This window comes from Podarcis vaucheri (assembly GCF_965113315.1).
Source record: "Podarcis vaucheri genome assembly, chromosome: 9".
Taxonomy (NCBI): domain Eukaryota; kingdom Metazoa; phylum Chordata; class Lepidosauria; order Squamata; family Lacertidae; genus Podarcis; species Podarcis vaucheri.
In genome coordinates this window covers 9,330,453-9,351,946 of record NC_138767.1, presented here as the reverse complement: position 1 = coordinate 9,351,946, position 21,494 = coordinate 9,330,453, and the positions used below count along the sequence as shown (strand labels likewise).

General features: G+C 43.4%; 1 protein-coding gene across 2 annotated transcripts; it reads left to right on the top strand.

The window, feature by feature from the left end:
• Window positions 1–1,234: 1,234 nt before the first annotated feature.
• Window positions 1,235–21,231, top strand: SUCLG1 (succinate-CoA ligase GDP/ADP-forming subunit alpha; the record flags this gene model as incomplete). 2 transcript variants are annotated; one of them, XM_082236603.1, is made up of 9 exons in its annotated part: window positions 1,235–1,387; window positions 6,987–7,085; window positions 9,416–9,532; window positions 9,729–9,941; window positions 11,892–11,949; window positions 13,555–13,638; window positions 15,414–15,565; window positions 18,790–18,978; window positions 20,982–21,231. In XM_082236603.1, 9 exons carry the CDS (start codon window positions 1,235–1,237, stop codon window positions 21,006–21,008), a joined length of 1,092 nt encoding a protein of 363 aa, XP_082092729.1. In that variant the 3' UTR covers window positions 21,009–21,231. The 2 variants fall into 2 exon arrangements, with proteins under 2 accessions (XP_082092729.1, XP_082092730.1); XM_082236604.1 differs by having other exon boundaries at window positions 1,251–1,387; window positions 6,982–7,085.
• Window positions 21,232–21,494: the final 263 nt, after the last annotated feature.

Below are 21,494 nucleotides of genomic sequence, written 5' to 3'. Positions count from 1 at the left end.
TCATTTTTTGCACTCTAAAAAGACCCAAACGCTGCCCTTTTCCAAAAAAATTCCAGCTCTAAAATACCCCATTTGAAGTCCTTTGTTTTATTAACTTGTTTTTGTTTCGTAAAAATTATATGCCGCTTGTTTGTGGGGGGGGGGACTTCAGAGTGGTTTACAAATAATATAAAACAGAATTATCACTAAAAAGTTACAACAATATTTTTTTTAAAAAAACAAAGAAATTTAAAACCACAATAAAATAGACTAAAACAAATTGATACTCATATAAACTTTCTAAACATATGGGTAGGCTTGTCTAAATAAGATTGTCTGCAGCGGACGCCGAAAAAAATAAAGTGAAGGCACCTGCCTGAGATCAATAGGCAGGGAGTGTTGATGCTGCCATATTAAGTGACCGAGTTCCTACAGATACGGTGCGGATGTTTTGCCCCTGTCCTGACTCTACCGCCAATAATAAGATTATAAATTATTAATATTAATTGTTATTAATATTATTATTAATATTAATTATTAATTATTATGGCATATTAAGGAAATCACTAATAAATGCAATAAAAAAAATCCTGCTCAGAGGTAAATTCTATTAGGGTTCATTGGACTTTGATCACTGGGTCTGGGACTTACAGCCACGCACCACACTCACATGCACGCTTACTCAGGAGTAAACCTACCCGGATACAAAGGGACTTAACTTCAGGCAAGCGTGCATGGGGTGTTCTGGCAGCAAGCAATGCCTGCAAACCTATGCACACTTACTTGGGAGTAAACCTCATTTGAACGCACTGGGATTCCCAAGGAAGCCTGCATATAAGCAGACTGCAGCGCTATGAAATCTTGTATTTAATTCCCAGCTGAGCAATATGCCTCCCTTAAGGGCACAGCGACCCACCCAACTACCATGAGTGCAACGGGGCTTCCCACATGCCTTTCAACGCGAGAACTACAGCCCCCACAACCCCTTGCGCCAGCGTGGAACGCTTCGGGAGGCCGGGGTCCTCCACTCCCATTGGCTTTCCCACCGCGGCTGCCCGTGGTCCCGCCTGCTTCCCTTGTACATTGCATCCTCTCCGATACAGCTTCTAGCCCGGGAAACCTTGCCCCGAAATAAGCAAACCAAGCCCGTACCGTGTTAGGCCACTTACCCACCTCTGTGGGTGGATATATGTATACACACAAACTTCCCTTGTCAGGCGCTTGCGTGGTGTGCCTGCAGAAGCCCCACTGGCGCATGCGCACCGGGTTGCGATGTCGTGACAGGAAGGGGCTGGCCTCGCAAGGCCCCCCCTTGTCATTGGCAGCCAGGGCGAAGGCGCCGGGGCGATGTCTTGCTGCGGGAGCGGCGCCGTGGGCGCGCGAGGCCTCGGCCGCCTCCTCCTGCTCCGTGAGTGAGGGTCGGCCGTCGGGGGGGGGCGGGGCCAGGCCGGTGGAGGTGGGGCCAACGGGAGGGGGGGTCTCGTCACGTGACGCTGAACTACTTTTCCTCTCCCCTAAATTTAACCCTTATCTCTGTCCTTTTCGGGGTGGGGGTTCCTCTCTTCTCCCCCCCCCTTTCTGTTCTGAAATGGAATTAAAGGTAAGGGAAGCAGGTATAGATATTGCACGTTCGGGGAACTTGCAACAATACAAATAATAATAATAATAGTAATTTATACCTCGCCCATCTAGAATCATAGAATCATAGAATCATAGAGTTGGAAGAGACCACAAGGGTCATCGAGTCCAACCCCCTGCCAAGCAGGAAACACCATCAGAGCACTCCTGACATATGGTTGTCAAGCCTCTGCTTAAAGACCTCCAAAGTAGGAGACTCCACCACACTCCTTGGCAGGAAATTACACTGTCAAACAGCTCTTACTGTCAGGAAGTTCTTCCTAATGTTTAGGTGGAATCTTCTTTCTTGTAGTTTGGATCCATTGCTCCGTGTCCGCTTCTCTGGAGCAGCAGAAAACAACCTTTCTCCCTCCTCTATGTGTCATCCTTTTATACATTTGAACATGGCTATCATATCACCCCTTAACCTCCTCTTCTCCAGGCTAAACATGCCCAGCTCCCTTAGCCGTTCCTCATAAGGCATCGTTTCCAGGCCTCTGACTGAGTTTCCCCAGCCATTCTGGGCGGCTTCCACCAAAAGATTAAAAACACATTAAAACATAAGTAATTAAAAACTTCCCTAAACAGGGCTCCCTTCAAATAATAATAATAATAGTAATAATAATAATAAATTTCATTTATACCCCGCCCTCCCCAGCCAAGACCGGGCTCAGGGCGGCTAACAACCGCTAATAAAAACAAGTTGATTAAAATACAATTTAAAAAGCAAGGTTAAAATACAACATTAAAACATTAAGATGCAGCCTCTTCACAGGAGGGGAAGGGAAAAAGAAAGAGGGGAAGGGGATCAAGTTGATTCCAAGCCAAAGGCCAGGTGGAACAACTCTGTCTTACAGGCCCTGCGGAAAGAAATCAGATCCCGCAGGGCCCTGGTCTCATGAGAAAAAGCGTTCCACCAGGCCGGAGCCAGTGTTGAAAAGGCCCTGGCTCTGGTTGAGGCTAATCTGAATTCCTTAGGGCCTGGGACCTATAGGGTGTTGTTATTTATGGATCTTAAGGTCCTCCGTAGGGCATTGCAGGAGATGAGTTAAGAGCTGTCCTTGGCGACAAATACATAAAACATGTAGGGCTGTATATGAATTCAATAAATGCCAATAATGATAATGTGGGGCGTTTGGGGGGGGGGGAACCTCAGTTACTTGATTTAGTGGGTGGTAGCTGCCTCCCCTCTAACTTCCTTAGGGCCCATGTCTGCATATCAAAGCCACAGCTCAGCAATACCTCAAGGATCACCTCTTTCTATATGAACCTACCGGGATCCTGAGATCATCTTCTGAGGCTCTCCTTCGTGTGCCTCTTCGAGAGGTCTGGAGGGTGGCAACACGAGAACAGGGCCTTTTCTGCAGTGGCTCCCCATCTGTGGAATGCTCTCCCTAGGGAAATTCACCTGGCACCTTCGTTGTACACCTTTTTACCAGGTCTTTGGGTGATATGATTGACATCCTATGCCCTTTTTAAAATGTGGCTCTTTTTGGTGTGTGTGTTATTGGATTATTGTTTTTATTTTTATTTTATATATTGTGATCTTTTCTGTGAACCGCCCTGAGACCTCCGGGTGTAGGGCGGTATATAAATTCAATAATCGATCAATCATAAATTCAATCAATCAATAAGCAAGCTATGGTGTGTGTATGGTAGCCAGGGTATTTTACCCCAGAGGGGCATCCTTAAGGCTCCCAGCCTCTGTGTGTATGCAAATACACATGGGTATTTGCGCCAAACTGAGTGTTTGACCTGGGTGGATTAAAACCTAGTTATGTGAATTTATACTTCCATTGGTGTAGAAGTTCAGCCATTTGGTCGCTCACTGGAGAAAAATGGTCTTGAGCATCTTGCACCCATCCTGGTCCGACTGCGCTGGCTTCCACTCAGCTTCTGGGCCCAATTCAAAGTGCTCGTTTAGACCTAGAAAGCCTAAAACAGCTCAGAACCACAGCACCTCAAGGACAGCCTCTCCCCATATGAACTGGCCTGGACCCTGTGATCATCCTCAGAGGTCTTTCTTCATTTGCCTCTTCCGCAGGAGGTCTGGAGGGCGGCTACATGAGAAGGCGACCTTTTCTGTGGTCCCTCCCTGTTTGCGGAAGACTTTCCCAAGGGAGGCGTGCCTGGTGCCATCATGACATTTAGGTTCTATCGATCTCAATAAAACACTAGTTTCTGGATTGGGCTGGGCTAATTTTGCCTGGGAATTTTACTTCCCGTGGCATAGCTAGGTGTGAGCCCCAGATCTTTTTTTTTTTTTTTGCTTCACCCCAGATCTCCGCCTTCTTCCCACCTTGTAAGAATTACTGTTATTAAACCTTTTTGCTTCCCTAGTCACTGGGCATGCTACAAAGCATAGTGGCACCTGCCATCTTAAGTTGATCTGCACCCTAAATTTTTCTCTGTAGATTTAAAATAAGTACTTAGGAAGATGGGACACGGGTGGTACTGTGGGTTAAACCACAAAGCCTAGGGCTTGCCGATCGGAAGGTTGGCGATTCGAATCCCCGCAAAGGGGTGAGCTCCCGTTGCTCGGTCCCTGCTCCTGCCAACCTAGCAGTTCAAAAGCACGTCAGAGTGCAAGTAGATAAATAGGTACCGCTCTGGCGGGAAGGTAAACGGCATTTCCGTGCGCTGCTCTGGTTCGCCAGAAGCGGCTTAGTCATGCTGGCCACATGACCCGGAAGCTGTACGCTGGCTCCCTCGGCCAGTAAAGCGAGATGAGTGCCGCAACCCCAGAGTCGTCCGCAACTGGACCTAATGGTCAGGGGTCCCTTTACCTTACTTAGGAAAATGTCAGATTTATGTCTGACATCAAGAATCACAAAACAGAGAAACCAGTAGGAGAACACTTCAATCTCCCAGGACATTCTATACAAGATCTCAAAGTAGCTGTTTTACTACAAAGGAATTTCAGAAATAGACTGGAAAGAGAAACTGCTGAATTGCAACTCATTACCAAACTTAAAACCATGGAGAGACCTGGTCTGAACAGAGACATTGGATTCTTATCTCATTATACATGACTAAGCCATTTCTCACCTTCTCACCCCTTGCCTTTTCCTGTAAGACCTATTACAGTCGTTAAGAGTCGTCAACAGACTCATCTCAGCTATCTGCCAATCTCCCATTCCCACCACCCTTCTGAGTAATACCCCTCCCCACCTTCTCACTATATAGAAGGATCTGGCAACTTCTGTTTCAGTGTATCTGAAGAAGTGTGCATGCACACGAAAGCTCATACCAAGAACTAACTTAGTTGGTCTTTAAGGTGCTACTGGAAGGAATTTTTTTATTGTAACACAGCTGGTTAACTTCAAATGTATGCAAGCACGTGTTTGTGGCATGCTTGTACTGCAAAATCTTCCACTCCCGTTGGGTTGTTTTGTTTGTTGCCTGGGCACTCATTGGTGCAGGTCTTAATTCCGCAGACCACACACTCAGTGCTACCCCGGAATTAAAAATACAGTAGTTAAACACTTTGCTGCTCCTTGAGATGTATTCCCCCCTCTTCCATTAAACTAAAGCAAAACAAAAAAAAACCCCCAGGTAAAATAAAAACCACAGGCCATGTGAGGTTTGGTGCATAGTTAAATTCTTACTGGAGGAAAGGCACTTCATCTCAACCATAATTGCTTTTTATGGCTTTATTGCTATAGTTTAACATTGAGAAAACCAAGAGTACACATTTGTAGTGGAACAATATAATGAAAGTTGAGTGGCGCCTTTCTGCATACTTTCATACTTTTCTTTTGTTCCTGGATGTATTCCTGGGTGCTGTTCACGTTTGCCTGGATGAAGAGTGTAGAATTTTTAAAAAGGTGTCTGTGTTTTGCACGTTTCCTTGTTCTCTCTCTCTCTCCTCCCCCCTCCCTCTTTTTGGAGTTTCATGAGACACCATCAGTTTTTCTCTTTTGATTGCATCCTTTGCTGTCCTTGCATGAGCAGAATGGACTTTTGCTTGTGAAACGGAACCTCACCTCCCTTTTCTCTTCTTGCATGTACACGGAATCTGCTGGGGGGGGGCGGAGGGATTTGGGGACCCTCTGGAGCAGATTTGAGGGGTGCACGGGGTTGAGGGTGGTGCAGAAGGGAGGATGATAAAATCCCATTGGCCAAGGGAACATTCACTCACGCAGCATTGGATTCCACCCAGTTTATATGCATCTATCTAGTTTGACCAACATGAGTTTTTACTGAATTCTTAGTAAACAGCTATAACTTGTGGTTGCAGCCCAAAAAACCCCTCCCCCTCTCCAGTCTCCTGGCATGTGCAGGGGTTGAACACTGCAGACACGTATCTGCTTAAACTAGAGCACAATGGACAATGCTGGTTTATAGCAATTGCTATAGTAATTAGTTTTGTGAGTCTCAGAACTTGTTTGGTGAAGTTAATATTTCAGGATGATGAGTGTATAGCGCCCACCCATTCTGGAGTTCATTGGGACTAGAATACTTGGATTTAAGCCCATTGATTAAATTGTGCCATCTTAAAACTAAAGCATTTCAGCTTTATTAGATTGTTGATCAGCCTAATTAGAGCTAATTGGAGCTTCAAGGGCTCTGACTGCTTTTTGAATGACAGGTACTTGCACTTGTGCAAAAGGAAGCGCATGGTTTCGAATGCTGCCCCTTACACAATTTTAGATTTCATTCTCTTGCTGTTGAAAATCCAAATTTGATGGGGGGGGGGGGAGGAAACAACATATGACTTGATGTTTAGAACACAAATTATTATTGGGGCCTGAATGAAGTTTATGATTTCTTCCTTATACTGCAAATGTTAGGGTCCAGTTAAAATGTGATTGCTAGAACCTATCCTCTAAGGTTTAAAGAACAAGGCAGAACTATTTGCAAAGGGGCTTTGAAGCAGCACCCAGCAGGATGGAAAGTCTCCATTCATCAGCTGATAAGTGAAGACTTTAGTCCCGCTCCCTGCCATGATCTCAGCAGGATTCAATCCCGCGCTGATGAGAATGGGTCAAATACTGCTGCTTTTGCTGCACATGTCAATTCCATGTGGTGAACTGACACAATCAGCCAGTGCAGAATTGAACACCGACCATCAGCTGATGTCACCCATCCTTCAGAGTGATGTCAGCTAATTGGCAGATGGACATGGTTTTGGAAAAATAGCATCGTGCTCTGAAAGTTACTTTGGTAATTGCTTTTGAAAGCTCCTATTCTTCCAATAAAATTGTTTGAGTTAATATTAAAGGTGCAATGATCTTTCTTTTTTCTTTTTAAAAAGCAGACTAACATGGTTGTCCTGTAATTTGTCAAAAAAAAGTATGATAAAGTTTAATTTTCTGAGTTGTGCATTTATCCTGCGTTCACAAAATAAGGCGATCGAGCTTTTTCTGTATTTTTTTCCCCTAGTGCAGAAAAATGGGGTACGGCATTGTTCCTATTTGGCCACACGAAAGAATCTCTACATCACTAAAGACACAAAGGTCGTTTGTCAGGGTTTTACCGGCAAACAGGTATGTGTTTGGCTGTACCTTTCTCATACTGTTGAAGAGTGGTTTTCAAACTGGATTTGAGGAGCCCTGGGGTTCCTTCGGTGAACTTTGCAATGGTCCATTAGCAAGATTTGGGATGGCAGACCAGCTTCCTTGAAAGATAGCTTGCTGCTGCTGCTGTTCGTCTTCCCCTGCAATGCACAGCTGGCATGAAGTTTCTGGTATATTCTAGGACATGTTCCCAGCTTGTACAGAGCACTGGCTGCAAATGGCATATTGTAGCTTATTGTGAATGTGCAGTTGTGCTGGCTGTTAAAGAGGAGATCTCAGTCACTTTGCACCTCCCCAGACTTTTTAGGTCTCCTTGGCAGTGAAGCCAAGGTTTCACTTCATGAGTTCTCTGAATCCAGGATTGTGGTTAAGGTCTCTCCTGAATCACAAACGGTAGCCAATGGTTTCAAGTCTTGTTTAAGAAGGAGACACCTTAACCACGATCCCAGGTTCAGAAGACGTGCTAAGTCAATCCTTGAGGTCCCATACACCCCCCTCTCAGCCTGGCGTCAAAATTGGGTGGTGCGACACCTCCTCTCACCTACTCAGAAGAAGGAGAGGCATTCGGCAGAGCCTGTGGAGGAGCTAAAAGGCTGCAAGCTCTTCTCTAGGAGCCAGCGTAGTTCTGCAGTCACATTGAGCCATGTGACGTATGAACCATACCAGTGCTTCCCCATAGGCCTAACCACTTACCTGCGCTCGGTAAGAACTGGGCACTCAGTAAGACGTTTGGGGGCACCAGGTCTTCTGATACACACATGGATTTGTTGTTTGGAATGCTGATGTTTGTGGGGATCCCTGGAGGTAGAATAGCATGAACATCATAAGAGGCCTGCTGGGTTACAGCGAAGGACCGCAGTAGCTAACTAGATGCTCCTGAGATCTTCCGAGTGTGAAGGCAGCATCGCTCCCTTTTCCCCAATGTGGGGCTCAGACCCTAATACTAAGAGTTTCCTGCTCTACTGACTGAGCTAGTGGATTGGGAGAAGACTTAGTCCAACTAATAGTAGTGCCCAAGGTCATGGAAGGTTAGTTTTATGTTGTATATGTGTTGTAATTAGAACTGGTTGACAGATCTAGTTCTGAAACCGTTGTTCAAGTTGTAAACGTCAGTACAAACTAGAGGAAACACATTTTTTTGTTCTCCTGCATACAGTTTGTATCTGCCTATACTGCAAATGCTGTCTTCTATTTATAGCTTCTCATGCCACACTTAATGTTTGGAATGCTGATCCATCATGGGTCAGAGAAATGAAGCTGTGCCTTAGTTCTAGAACGCAGTAGGGCATATTCCTTGTCTGTTAACTTGTGGATTTTTCTACTTCCGACTTTTCGGTTTTTAAGGAAAGCAGCAGAATTGACCTTGGGAGTATTTGGTTTAGTCCAGGAGCGAGGAGCTTGTGGTTCTGCAGTTACCATTGGACTTCCATTAGTCCCAGTCAGCATAATGGTCAGAAGTCATGGAATTGTAGTCCAAAAACATCAGGAGAGACACAGGTTCCTTACCCCTAGTTTAGTCCAAGGCCCAGACTTACTATACAGAATTTACTGTTTAGAACAATTGAATGCTATATCTCTGTTTGGACTGTGCCACTTAATATTGCAGGTTTGAGATGGCACATTTACATGCTTCCCAGGCTTGATAAAAATAGCCAAGCATTTAATTCAGCAAATCCTTACCCTCTGTCATTTATCTTTACTCAGTATCTTAACCTATTATAACCATGTGTTTATAACCATTGTCAATCCATATTTACATATTCTTGATAATCTTTTTACCAATACCACTTATTTTCCATCCGACATCATTAAATATCTGAACTGGAATACAAAAAGGGAGGTGTGAGGAGGTCAGGAAACTAGTAAATGAAGTATAAGATATGAAATTATTGATCTTTTTCTTTTCTTTTTTCTCTTTTTGTCAACTGTTTTCTATTTTGTATTTTTCATGTGTTCTGTGTTCTGTTTTTGTACTTTTGTAGTTCTTTTTTCTTTTTTAAAGTTATTCTTTGTTCTTATTTGTTAAGTTTAAACTTTGAAACTTTTTAATGTTTGTAAAATCTCAATAAATATTATTTAAAAAATAATAATAGCCAAGCATTTATTCCTCTGCACTTAGAAATCTAGCACCTCATGCTAGCAGCGTATGCTTGATTTTTTAAAAAAATTGGATCATGGTTACTGGCTCTCATGCAGCTCCCATTTCTTTCACTGGCCTTGTGCAGGAGAAGTCTAGCTTTGGATCACTTTTGTCCTCCTATCTTAACCTAGTTTTTGTTATGTTTGATTTTCTCTTGCAGGGTACCTTTCACAGTCAACAGGCGTTGGAATATGGCACCAATCTTGTAGGAGGGATTTCTCCTGGCAAAGGGGGCAAAACTCACTTGGGGCTTCCGGTCTTTAACTCCGTGAGGGAGGTAATAATATATTGCTACATGAGAACTGATCCCACATCGTGGCTACATCCAGGCTAGATCATCTAAATGTTTCACCAAATATTCGTGCAGTAGAAAGCAAATTTCAGCTTCTAATGCTGAGAATATTCTTTTGGCATGCCAAGCAACTTGAAAGATTGATGATTTCTTCTTCTTTTTTAATGTAATTGTATCTTAGGCTAAAGAGAAAACGGGTGCTTCTGCCTCTGCAATATATGTGCCGCCACCATTTGCTGCCGCCGCCATCAATGAAGCCATTGACGCAGAAATCCCCCTCGTTGTGTGCATTACAGAAGGTATTCCCCAGCAGGACATGGTGCGTGTCAAACACAGATTGCTTCGTCAGGACAAGACTCGGCTCGTTGGCCCAAATTGCCCAGGAGTGATCAACGTAAGGGCTCAAGTGAAGTTAAAACTAGTGGAGAGCTTCTTGAGAGAGTAGAAGCCTATATATTTTGGCTAAAGGCAAGCGTGTCGCCTGATTAACATACTTTCCTGTATTGTAGGCACCATCCTGGTGAGCTGTAGTGTTCTCTCAGTGTTATGTGACTCCACTTTCCAGCTTTCCTGACCATTTTTTAAAATATATATGTATATAATTTTTATTAAATTTTCTGTTTTACAATTTAGAATACTCATTTTTACATCCTTAAGATATCAATGGCTTCCCTTCTCTTTCCATGGTTCATTTTGCATATCATAAATCCCTGCGTATTTTACATAAACTAAACCATTCAGCATTCCATTATTACATTCATCAAAACTTATTTACACTGTTGAATTTATCTTAACGCTGCCAACATCTTAAAGTGTACACAATTCTCCCCCATATAGTCAATAAACCTTTTCCAATCTTCTCTAAACTTATGTTCTTCTTGTTCTCTAATTCTGCATGTTAAGTCTGCAAGCTGTGCATATTCCTCAGCTTAAGTTGCCATTTTTCTTTAGTTGGGACCTCACTTGTTTTCCATTTTTTGTTCTAACAAGACATGGGCCACAGTAGTGACATACTCAGCTTCCCTGACATTTGCCATGCTTGCTGCACGCTGATGGGATGTGTAGTCCAACAGCACTGAGAGGGCCACAGATTTCCCATCTTTGATCCAGCTAATGCAGTGCAGTATGTGGTGTCTTAGATTTGTAAACTCATGTTCAAAACCCCACTTGTCACTATCCCTTAACCCAGGCAGTATTATAGTGTTACTGTGAGATCAAAGCAGAATGTGTTTTTATATTCTGTTGGAAGCCGCCCAGAGTGACTGGGGTAACGCAATCAGATGGGCAGGGTATGTGGAAAACGAGTTAGGTCCCAGCTAAAGAAGAATGTCAACTTAAGCCAACAGAATACGCACAGCTTGCAGATTTAACATACAGTGGTACCTCAGGTTACAAATGCTTCAGGTTATGAACGCCTCAGGTTACAAACTCAGCTAACTCGGAAGTAGTATGTCGGGTTGCGAACTTTGCCCCAGGATGAGAACGGAAACTGCGTGCTGGCAGCGGGAGGCCCCATTAGTGAAAGCGCGCCTCAGGTTAAGAATGGTTTCGGGTTAAAGAACAGACCTCTGGAACGAATTAAGTTCGCAACCCGAGCTACCACTGTAAAGAATTAGAGAACAAGAACAACATACGTTTAGAGAAGATTGGAAAAGGTTTATTGAATATATGGGGGGGGGGATTGGGGACACCTGAAAACCTTGGCGGTGTTAAGATAAATTCAACAGTGTAAATAAGGTTTGATGGATGTATTAATGGAATACTGAATGGTTTAGTTTTTGTAAAATATGCAGGAATCTGATATGCAAAACGAACCATGGAAGGAGAAGAAAGGAAGTCATTGATATTGTAAGGATGTTAAAATGGGCATTTTAGTATAACAAAAAAATTAATAAGCAATTATATAGAAAAGATGGATGGGGTACAAATAAAATAATAATAAGAACTACTACTACTACTACAATGAAAAACCAACCTTTTCCAAACTTCGTTTTGGGGACCCCTGGAGCTTAATAATGAGAAGATCAGCTTTCTCGCACCGTGCCTTGCATGCTGCAGCTGATCTTTCTGGAGTCATGGGAACTGTGCTCTGTTCATGCAAGGCGTAGCAAACACTCCATAAGGATTGACAGCATACCCTCTTCCATCAGCATCTGGAGTGGCTACCTCTGCCCTGGAACATGCTCCACAATCCCGTGCATAGTACAAAGGACTTGCAGCAAGTTCAGAGGCCGCTTTGGGCAGGCTTGAGGCACTGGGAAGGAGTCTTATAGAGGAAGGTTGCGGTGGTGACTTCGGATAAGTGTATGAAATGATGCTGATCATGTTTTTTGGTTTTTTTTAGCCTGGAGAATGTAAAATTGGTATCATGCCTGGCCACATTCACAAGAAAGGAAGAATTGGTAAGATCTCAAAGATTTTTCTGGTGTGTTTTCGAAAAATAACAACAACAACAACAATCATAACAAAAACCTGCAATTGTATTTGCTCTAATACAATAGAGTGTGCAATTGGCTTAACACCCTAGCCTTCAAGATATTAGTCAATGTCGACGACATCTTCAATTTCATGAGAGGTTTATTTTTAAACCTCTTGTGAGCCTTGGAGACTTTTGAGTAACAACCAACTAACAAGTTTAAATAATAATAATAATGAAAATAAGAATGACACAGTGCTGAATTCATTGGATTGGACATACCCACCACCGTTTGATTTGGCAGGTCCTGTGCAGGAACTATAACAGAGGCAGGCTTGAAGCAGCAGACCCTGCTTCAGGGACAAATTCAAATAAAACACATGTGCCATCTTGCCATAGTCCTCCCATGCAGAACCCAAAGTCTTCGGAGGGGGAAATCGGAATGGCAGTCTTCTGAGTAAGGCCCAACTGAGCCCGGTCTTGAAATATCCAACCAAGTCTGCCCTTAGTTTGCAGCCTGTGTTAAGTGTGAACCCATGCCATGACATATGCACGCTTCAAAAGAGAGATAACCCCCAGGTTAAGGGAGCTGGGCATGTTTAGCCTGGAGAAGAGGAGGTTAAGGGGTGATATGATAGCCATGTTCAAATATATAAAAGGATGCCACATAGAGGAGGGAGAAAGGTTGTTTTCTGCTGCTCCAGAGAAGCGGACACGGAGCAATGGATCCAAACTACAAGAAAGAAGATTCCACCTAAACATTAGGAAGAACTACCTGACAGTAAGAGCTGTTCGACAGTGGAATTTGCTGCCAAGGAGTGTGGTGGAGTCTCCTACTTTGGAGGTCTTTAAGCAGAGGCTTGACAACCATATTTCAGGAGTGCTCTGATGGTGTTTCCTGCTTGGCAGGGGGTTGGACTCGATGGCCCTTGTGGTCTATTCCAACTCTATGATTCTATGATCTATGATTCTAGGTTGGCTTGAGTTCTCTCTCCCCAACCTACAGATTGGATTTTAGATTCCTCAAGTGGTGATGCGCTGTTATTTTCGCACATGCAGCAGAGGCAGGCACTTCATATAAAAACGATTTGCCATATGGGTGAGCATTATATCGAAACTCAAACGCCATGCCCTTTTAAATGGGCAGTTTCAAAGTCGACTGCTGTCCTCTTTTAAGTTTCAAACAGTGGTTGATAAGACAACGGGCTTTGCTGAGTTATTTTGGGGTTTGATTTCTTCAATGTCACAATCAGGACACCCTCCTGCACACTCTACACTTTTGAATAAGTAAACTCCAGACAACGGGAAATCTTTGCAAAGCTGCTCTTGGTGTGGGGCCTATACTTCAGGGGCTGCTGGTATAATGCTCCTACATTGCTGTTACGTTGCATTGTGTGGCTCAGGAATCTCTAGTGTAACTTACATGATCTTCAACTTATGGCAAGGATACTTTTTGAATGTTATGTGCTGATCATGAAATTAGAACTTACAAGGTTCAAAGGTCAGCTTGTTTACGTAAGTTGCTATATATAAATTTGTATATCTATCTATATATATTTTCTCTTTCTTTTCTCCTTTCCTCACCCTTCAGGTATTGTGTCGAGATCTGGCACTCTGACATACGAAGCTGTTCATCAGACAACTCAAGTTGGACTGGGACAATCCTTCTGTGTTGGTGGGTTTGAGAGAGGCTCAGTCAGTGTGTAAGAAAATACATATGATCTTAGAAACCACTTAAGAAATGCTAACTCACATCCCACTTTGCATTAAATGTGTGTTTTGCAGTAGTGCTAAACTAAATTGCCCCCCATGGCAACCTGTGAACAGGGTGGGGAGACACAACTGGGGAGGTTCAGTCTGATGACGGGCCGCAAATGGATGGATTATATGGCTGAGAGTTCAGTTTTGCAAGTGAGTGTGAAAGATCAGTCTCTGTTAGAAGAGGAGATGAGTGAATCTTCACTCTTTTATCCTGTATCTGTTTTGGCATCCCTTTGGTTCCACTCTGGTTGAATTCCAGAATTTCAGATTTAGGAAGTTCAGGCGGTAGTTTGCACATGTCTCCCAAATTGGTGTTATTGTGCAAATAAAAAGAGTTGCCTTCGGAAATTTATTTTCTAATTTACATTCGGCGTGTTGATTGAAATGAGGCAGAAAAGGAAGCAGGAATTCTCTCTCACTTGACTTAAAAAATTCTGGCAGTTTACCTCTGGAACAGTTAACTGAGTCTGACATTTTGTGTTCTGCTCTGGTAAATGTGCCCAGCACAAGAGAATTTCAACACCAGGGTGAGAATCCAGAAGAGGAGGATTTCATAAGTTCCCCAAGGTTTTATCTTATTTTAACTGCTACAAATGAAGGTGAGGCCTTAAGCCAAGTCTTAGATATTGCATTCCTCCTTCAAAGTTGTAGCCTGCTGAAGAATTGCCATGGTAGCCTTAGGCCTTGGGTACCAATTCCTGTGCTAAAAGAGGGTATTCATAAATACGATTTGTACTAAATGTGTAATGAAAAGGAAAGGAATGATACTTCAATCTTCTTTTAACTTAATCTGAGGGCTGTATTCTTCACAATTTTTGCTGGAAACAGATTGTGATTTTACATCATTTTCGTAATTCTGCATCTACCGTAACTGAATATATGGGGTTATGCCCAACTAACTTCTATGCAAAGTTGACCCATCAAAATTAACTGACCAAAGCAAATAATGTACCTTAATTTCAGTGGGTCTGCTCAGAATATGAGTAACATTGGCTACCATACAAAATGTTTCCCTCAGCTTTTTTGGTTGGTGCTTGCAGCCATTTTCCAACCTATGGGGCAGCATCCGTCAAAGTAGTTGCACTTGCACTCTGCTTCCAACCCCTGGAACAGGGGAAGGGAACAGAGTGGGAAGGGAAGTTCCTATACAGAGGCAAAGATCCTTGCTCTGGCAGGACTACTTCATTGGAGAATGCTCTGTATCACAAGGTACAAGTTGGGAACTGGCTTAAAGATCTGTGAAAAGGCAACTTAAAATCTCTGCATGTAAAGGTTGTGGTTTAGCCCTTTGGAGGCATAGATATTTACATGTAAAAGGCCCCAAATTCAATCCACAAGATCCCTTCTTAAAGGTTTGCAGGTCATAGGGTTAAGAATGACTTCTCTTGAGAACCTGTCAACATAGATGGTTTCAAGGCAGCTGCTTATATTTTATAACTCACTTTTTATTAGCCATATACCAACTTTTTGTTGTCCTTTTCTGAAACCAGAAATATTGGTAGGGGCAGAGCTGAACGACCCGATTGCCAGCTATCTAATAGCTGAAATGACGCTCCAAGACTGTTTGTTATCCTTAACTGAAAGTGGGCAACTCAAGTTGGTGGTCCTGAAAGTTCTGCAGCCCCTATTAGTGAAATTGGTCTCTGGAAGAATTGTCTGCTCTTAATAGGACTCTTTGAAACTTTTCAGGCATCGGAGGAGACCCATTCAATGGAACAAATTTTATTGACTGCCTGGATGTTTTCCTGAAGGATCCGCACACCGAAGGAATTATACTGATAGGCGAGATTGGCGGAAACGCAGAAGAAGATGCTGCTCAGTTCCTTAGGGAAAACAATTCTGTAAGCTTAAATGTTTTGAGAGTGTGTCTCCTGTGCACATTCTGCTTATTGAGGAAGGAGGAGGGATAACCGTTTTAAAAGTTCATCTGTTTGTATTCCACTCTTTTAAAGTCAATGGGTTGGGTCGAAAGGGTCCCCTTGGAAGGAATTTACACCCCTCACTAGAATGTTGCACGAGGAAGATGAAGGTAAATCCCAAAGATGTACTTATGTGACCTCCTAAGTATAAGAACTGAGGTTGCTTCTAGATGGCATGTATGTTGGAACATTCATCCTGATTCCTTTGCATAAAATTTGCAGAGAGGTTATGTGATGTCGCATTTAGCAGTGCATTTTCCTGTCCCTTCCCTTGCCCAATGTGGGTTTGTTGCACACAAGCACCAGATCAACTATAACTCTGCAACCTGCATGTGCAGTTGTATCCCACCGACAAAATAGCTGCCATCCAGAAGCATCACAAATCACTCTTCATCACTCAAACGAAAGTTGTCTATAATACAATTAAGTACACCAAGCTCAGCAGAGAGATTAATCAATAACCTTTTGAAAGCCTGGCATTTGCAGGGTAAAAGCATTAAGTGGTTGTTACATGCGGCTACATATTTGCTAACTCCTCACTGTTCCCCATTAAACATGATGGAAATAATGATGTAAGACTACCTCGCCAAATGGAAAGGAAGATTCACCTATAAATTTAGCCCATGGGCTCATTTCTGATGGTACCATTTTGCAGCAAATACTGCAGTTCCCCAAATTGCCTATGCAGGCAAATGGGCAATGAGTGAGTGAAATTTGCTCATGCAACCAGACAGCCCACAAACTTGGGAATGGTTCACAGAATTGAGAGTTGTGTGTGTGGATTACATATTTGTGACATACAGGTGGTATTCAGAAGCTAATTGGCATGACTTAACATATGTGTGGGGACGCGGGTGGCGCTGTGCTCTAAACCACTGAACCTAGGGCTTGCCGATCGGAAGGTCGGCAGCTTGAATCCCCGCAACAGGGTGAGCTCCTCTTGCTCGTGTCAGCATCGCCTTTGAGCCAGTGCCACCAACTGGACTCATCCACTTCAGCCCCGACTGGGCTAGGTGAGCTGGGTAGCACTTCCAGAGACCACCTTCTGCACAGGAACAGGTCAAAGTGCTGTGGACTCACAGCTTAGAGTTGTGAGCACCGGAATCACTTCCACAAGAAGACAGTCGTCGCACAGCAGAGTATAGCAGAGCATAAACGACACGGAGAGCAGCTCTGTAGAATATCTTCTTTATTCTATCTACAACTATAATGCACAACTATATACAGAGCTAAATGAGGTCTAAACAAAAAATGCTGAACTGCACTGAGTGTCTTCAGCTTCTCTTAGCAGCAACCTTATATATACACACGATCTCTCTCTAACACTCAGTCTCTCTCTATCCTACACTTTGATGTGAGGCTAGAGCGGAATAAGTAGAGAGCAGAAACCGCCCCCTCCTCTCTGGAGAATCAGCAGAGAACATCAGCAGATTCTTGGATATGGGAGGGGTGAAATCTCCTCAGCTCAGTCCCAGCTGCTGCTAACCTAGCAGTTCGAAAGCACGTCAAAGTGCAAGTAGATAAATAGGTACTGCTCTGGCGGGAAGGTAAATGGTGTTTCTGTGTGCTGCTCTGGTTTCGCCAGAAGCGGCTTAGTCATGCTGGCCACATGACCCGGAAAATCTGCGGACAAACATCAGCTCCCTCGGGCAGTAAAACAAGATGAACGCTGCAACCTCAAAGTCGTTTGCAACTGGACTTAACTGTCGGGTCCTTTACCTTTACCTTTTTTAAGCATATGTGTATTTTAATTTCAGTGGGTCTACAATGAGTAGGACTTGATTGAATATCACCCACAGTGTTGCATGAATTGTTTTAGGGGCAGCTTTTAAGGCTTTCAGAATCTGTGTTTGTCCCATAAGGAAAAAGTAATACCTGATCCAGATGGTTTTTTTGCGCACAGTCACATTTTACTTGGAATTGATTTCCCATGTTTGTGGAATATGTTGCCAGGAAGCTGTGGTCAAGTCCATAGGTGGCCAGAGTTGCATGATTGTTTCTCTGGAAACTCTTGGGCGGATCATATTGAGGTTTCTTGAATAACTGGACCAGTCCCAGGAGCTTCTTCAAGGCCACAAAACATGGCTAGATTTGGATTTTGGTTTCTTGAGTCAGCCTTTGCACATCATTCTTCACTCAAAAGCTTTTATGGCCCAGCTACTACACATCTACAGTGGTAGCTCTGGTTAAGAACTTAATTCGTTCTGGAGTTCCATTCTTAACCTGAAACTGTTCTTAACCTGGTAAAGTGCTAATGGGGCCTCCCACTGCCGCTGCACCACTGCTGCACAATTTCTGTTCTCATCCTGAAGCAAAGTACTTAACCCGAGGTACTATTTCTGGGTTAGTGGAGTCTGTAACCTGAAGCGTCTGTAACCCGAGGTACCACTGTACTTCAGTTTTACACTTTGGCTTGCAAAACAATTAGCAAACGGCACCAAAGATGAAATTGTAACTGTAATCATTATCCCCTCTCCCCCAAAGTGGACTTTTTTTGGTATATCTACCACAGGAGCTGGCTTCTAAAATCAAAACTACTTAAATATTTCCTTGGTGGCCTATACATGAGCTATACAAGCTTGATCCTTATGGGAATTTTGTTGCACTCACTTCCTTCCTTTTCTCTGCCCAAAACTCTCAGGCTGTTTCCTTATCTCTGCCCCTAATCCTCAGGCTGGTGCTTCAGCTTGGATGTCTTTTTCTTGTCCAACCACGCCAATAATAATAAGGGGTGATATGATAGCCATGTTCAAATATATAAAAGGATGTCATATAGAGGAGGGAGAAAGGTTGTTTTCTGCTGCTCCAGAGAAGCGGACACGGAGCAATGGATCCAAACTACAAGAAAGAAGATTCCACCTAAACATTAGGAAGAACTTCCTGACAGTAAGAGCTGTTTGACAGTGGAATTTGCTGCCAAGGAGTGTGGTGGAGTCTCCTACTTTGGAGGTCTTTAAGCAGAGGCTTGACAACCATATGTCAGGAGTGCTCTGATGGTGTTTCCTGCTTGGCAGGGGGTTGGACTCGATGGCCCTTGTGGTCTATTCCAACTCTATGATTCTATGAATAACTGTGCTCACTGGGGTAGTTGCAACTCTGCTTTCTCTCTCTCGCCTCTCTATTAAATGATTCCTCTTTTGTCACAGGGTCCAGACGCCAAGCCAGTCGTCTCGTTTATAGCTGGAGTCACCGCGCCTCCAGGCAGAAGGATGGGCCACGCGGGGGCTATCATTGCTGGTGGGAAAGGTGGAGCGAAAGAGAAAATTGCTGCCCTACAGAATGCTGGCGTTGTCGTCAGTATGTCTCCTGCTCAGCTGGGCTCTACTATATACAAGGTTAGTTCAGCAGCCATTTAGAAGTTCAAGGACACAGTGCTGCTCCTCTGCAACTTAAAGGCAATGGAGCTTGCCAGGATGTTGCCAGAAACATTGGGCACTGTGAAATACGTTCTGCTTCATTCCTATGAACGAGGTTTTTGTTGGGTTGGGTTTCTTTCAATGCAACAAGCGTGGTAGAAGTTTGCAGATTTAGGTTGTTGGACATGAACAAGGGATACTTGGGTTCAGATTCCCACTCGGCCACTAGGGCTGGGCAACCTGGTTTTCAACGTCATGATATATCACCATCATCATATATGTCAAGTATGAATGCTAGGCCCCCAAAAAGATGGCGAATTCACAAGGCATGATATGCTGGCAGGTGAAGCGGGAAACTGGTTTTTTTCAAGGAAAAATGTATAACTGTGTCCAAAAGAATATTGGTTTTGCTTAATGAAAGCAAAAATCCCCTGATAAAAACAGGACGGAACTGGCGATGAACAACAGTAATAAATATCCTCTGAAAAGAACAAAGACAAGGAGGAACTGACAGTGGCCCACGGACAGATGATAAAGGCTTGAAACACGTTGTATGTATTTCTGAGGTACAACAGCAAAGGTGATGTGGTGGTCCAGAAGGAGAACAGGAGGAGGGTGGCAGAAACTCAGTTGTTCTAAAAGCCAGCCGATAGACGTCAAGGGGCAAGAAGACTATAAAAAGGGCACTCTGCTTACCCTCAGCGTGGTAACTTGGTTCTTTTGAAATCCGGAGAGGCAACTGATATCCCGTATGCTATAGGACTTTCAGTAAGACAGGTCGGAGACCAGATTTGGGTTTACACACCTTTCATGTAACATTTATTTCATATAGTCAAGTATACATTAATAAGTTGGTACCAAGAGGTTCAAACACTCACACATTCACTCAAATATTCACACAAGGCCCTTCACGTGGGTTGATCAAGCCTCATGTAAGAGCTGTGGGTGTTGGACTGTAGCGCTGGCCCCAGCAACCCTGAGGGTAAGCAGAGTGCCCTTTTTATTTATTTTTTTATTACTGTTGTTCATCGCCACTTCCATCCTGTTTTTATCAGGGGATTTTTGCTTTCATTAAGCAAAACCAATGTTCTTTTGGACACAGTTATACATTTTTCCTTGATAAAACCAGTTTCTCAGACAGGAACGAAGATTTGGAGATAGGCTTCAGTGGTCCAGACTATGGGGAGCCCAGAAAAATCAATAATTACAATTTGGACTATAATTTGGTCATTTTTTTTTATTTTAGTTCGTTGTTTTTAATTGGATTGGATTATGATGTGGATGTGATGATTGGCTGTTTTTATTGGAAAATCAATAAAAATGATTTTTTTAAAAAAAGATAAAACCAGTTTCTCACTTTGCCTGTCAGCATATCATGCCTTGCGAATTCTCCATCTTCTTTTGGGCCTAACATTCATACTTGACATATACCGATATCTCACTGTGTCTGATACAAGGATGGAGTTGCGCAGAGGCATTGGCTGGCTTCACGGCTTTTCCCGCATCATGATTTTTGCCGGCGCCTGCTCTTGTTAATCGCTGGGCCCTACAGGAGGCGGGAGAGAGCTGAGCTGGCAGAGTTTACAGCGGCTCTTTTCCCCTTGCGATGTGGGTTAGGAAAAATAGCGAAAGTCATAGTTGGGACATCGAAGATTGCAGTCAGTTTGCCAAAAGTTGCCACGGACCCTCAGAAGCTGCTCAGAGTCTAAAGCTGTCAATTGAGCTCCCTGCAGTGAAGTGACCTGGCCTCTCTGTGATAACAGAGTATGTTCCTAGTGTTCTCCAGCTACGTCACTGCAAGCCCATTGTGACCCTGAAAACAGGCCAGCCAATGCCATTGAGAAGGGCAGAGCGGCCAGAGAGGGGCCAGGTTACGGAAGAGATTGCAGATGTTAAAGGTGGTAAACTCTGGCAGAAAGGATGGTTTGGCAAATGCTTGTCCCAACTCTAATGAAACCTTGTCTCTGTCTTTATCCCTCAAGGAGTTTGAGAAGAGGAAAATGCTGTGAGAGGAGGAGGAGGAGGGGATCCGTCCGAACATGCCACTGCAGAAATATCACCTCCCTCTGTGCTGCTCACCTGCTGATTTTTCTTTTCTCGAATATAATTGACAGCGGTCTTCTGAATTCAGCTTTAAAGCCATCAGGTTTCATTTCAGTGGCTCCTTTGTCCAGACATAATTGTACATCATAGCAAACGAATAAATCTACCACTAAACTTGATTATTTGAAATCCTGGAGCTTGGTAGCTTTTTCTTACAACTTTCCTCAAATCACTTTATTAAAACTCTTTAACTATCTGGAAGCTTTACGAATGGATATACTTTAAAGTAAAACTGCTTTTTGTTTCTGCTATGGGCTTTTCAGCTTTTATTTTTGATGGACAGTTGTCCTTGACATAGAAATTGGTGCCAAATCCTATTGGTCTAGTACATCAGGCAGAGCTTAGTGGCATGCAAACGAACCATTAAGCTTTGCTGAGTTAGGTCCAGCACT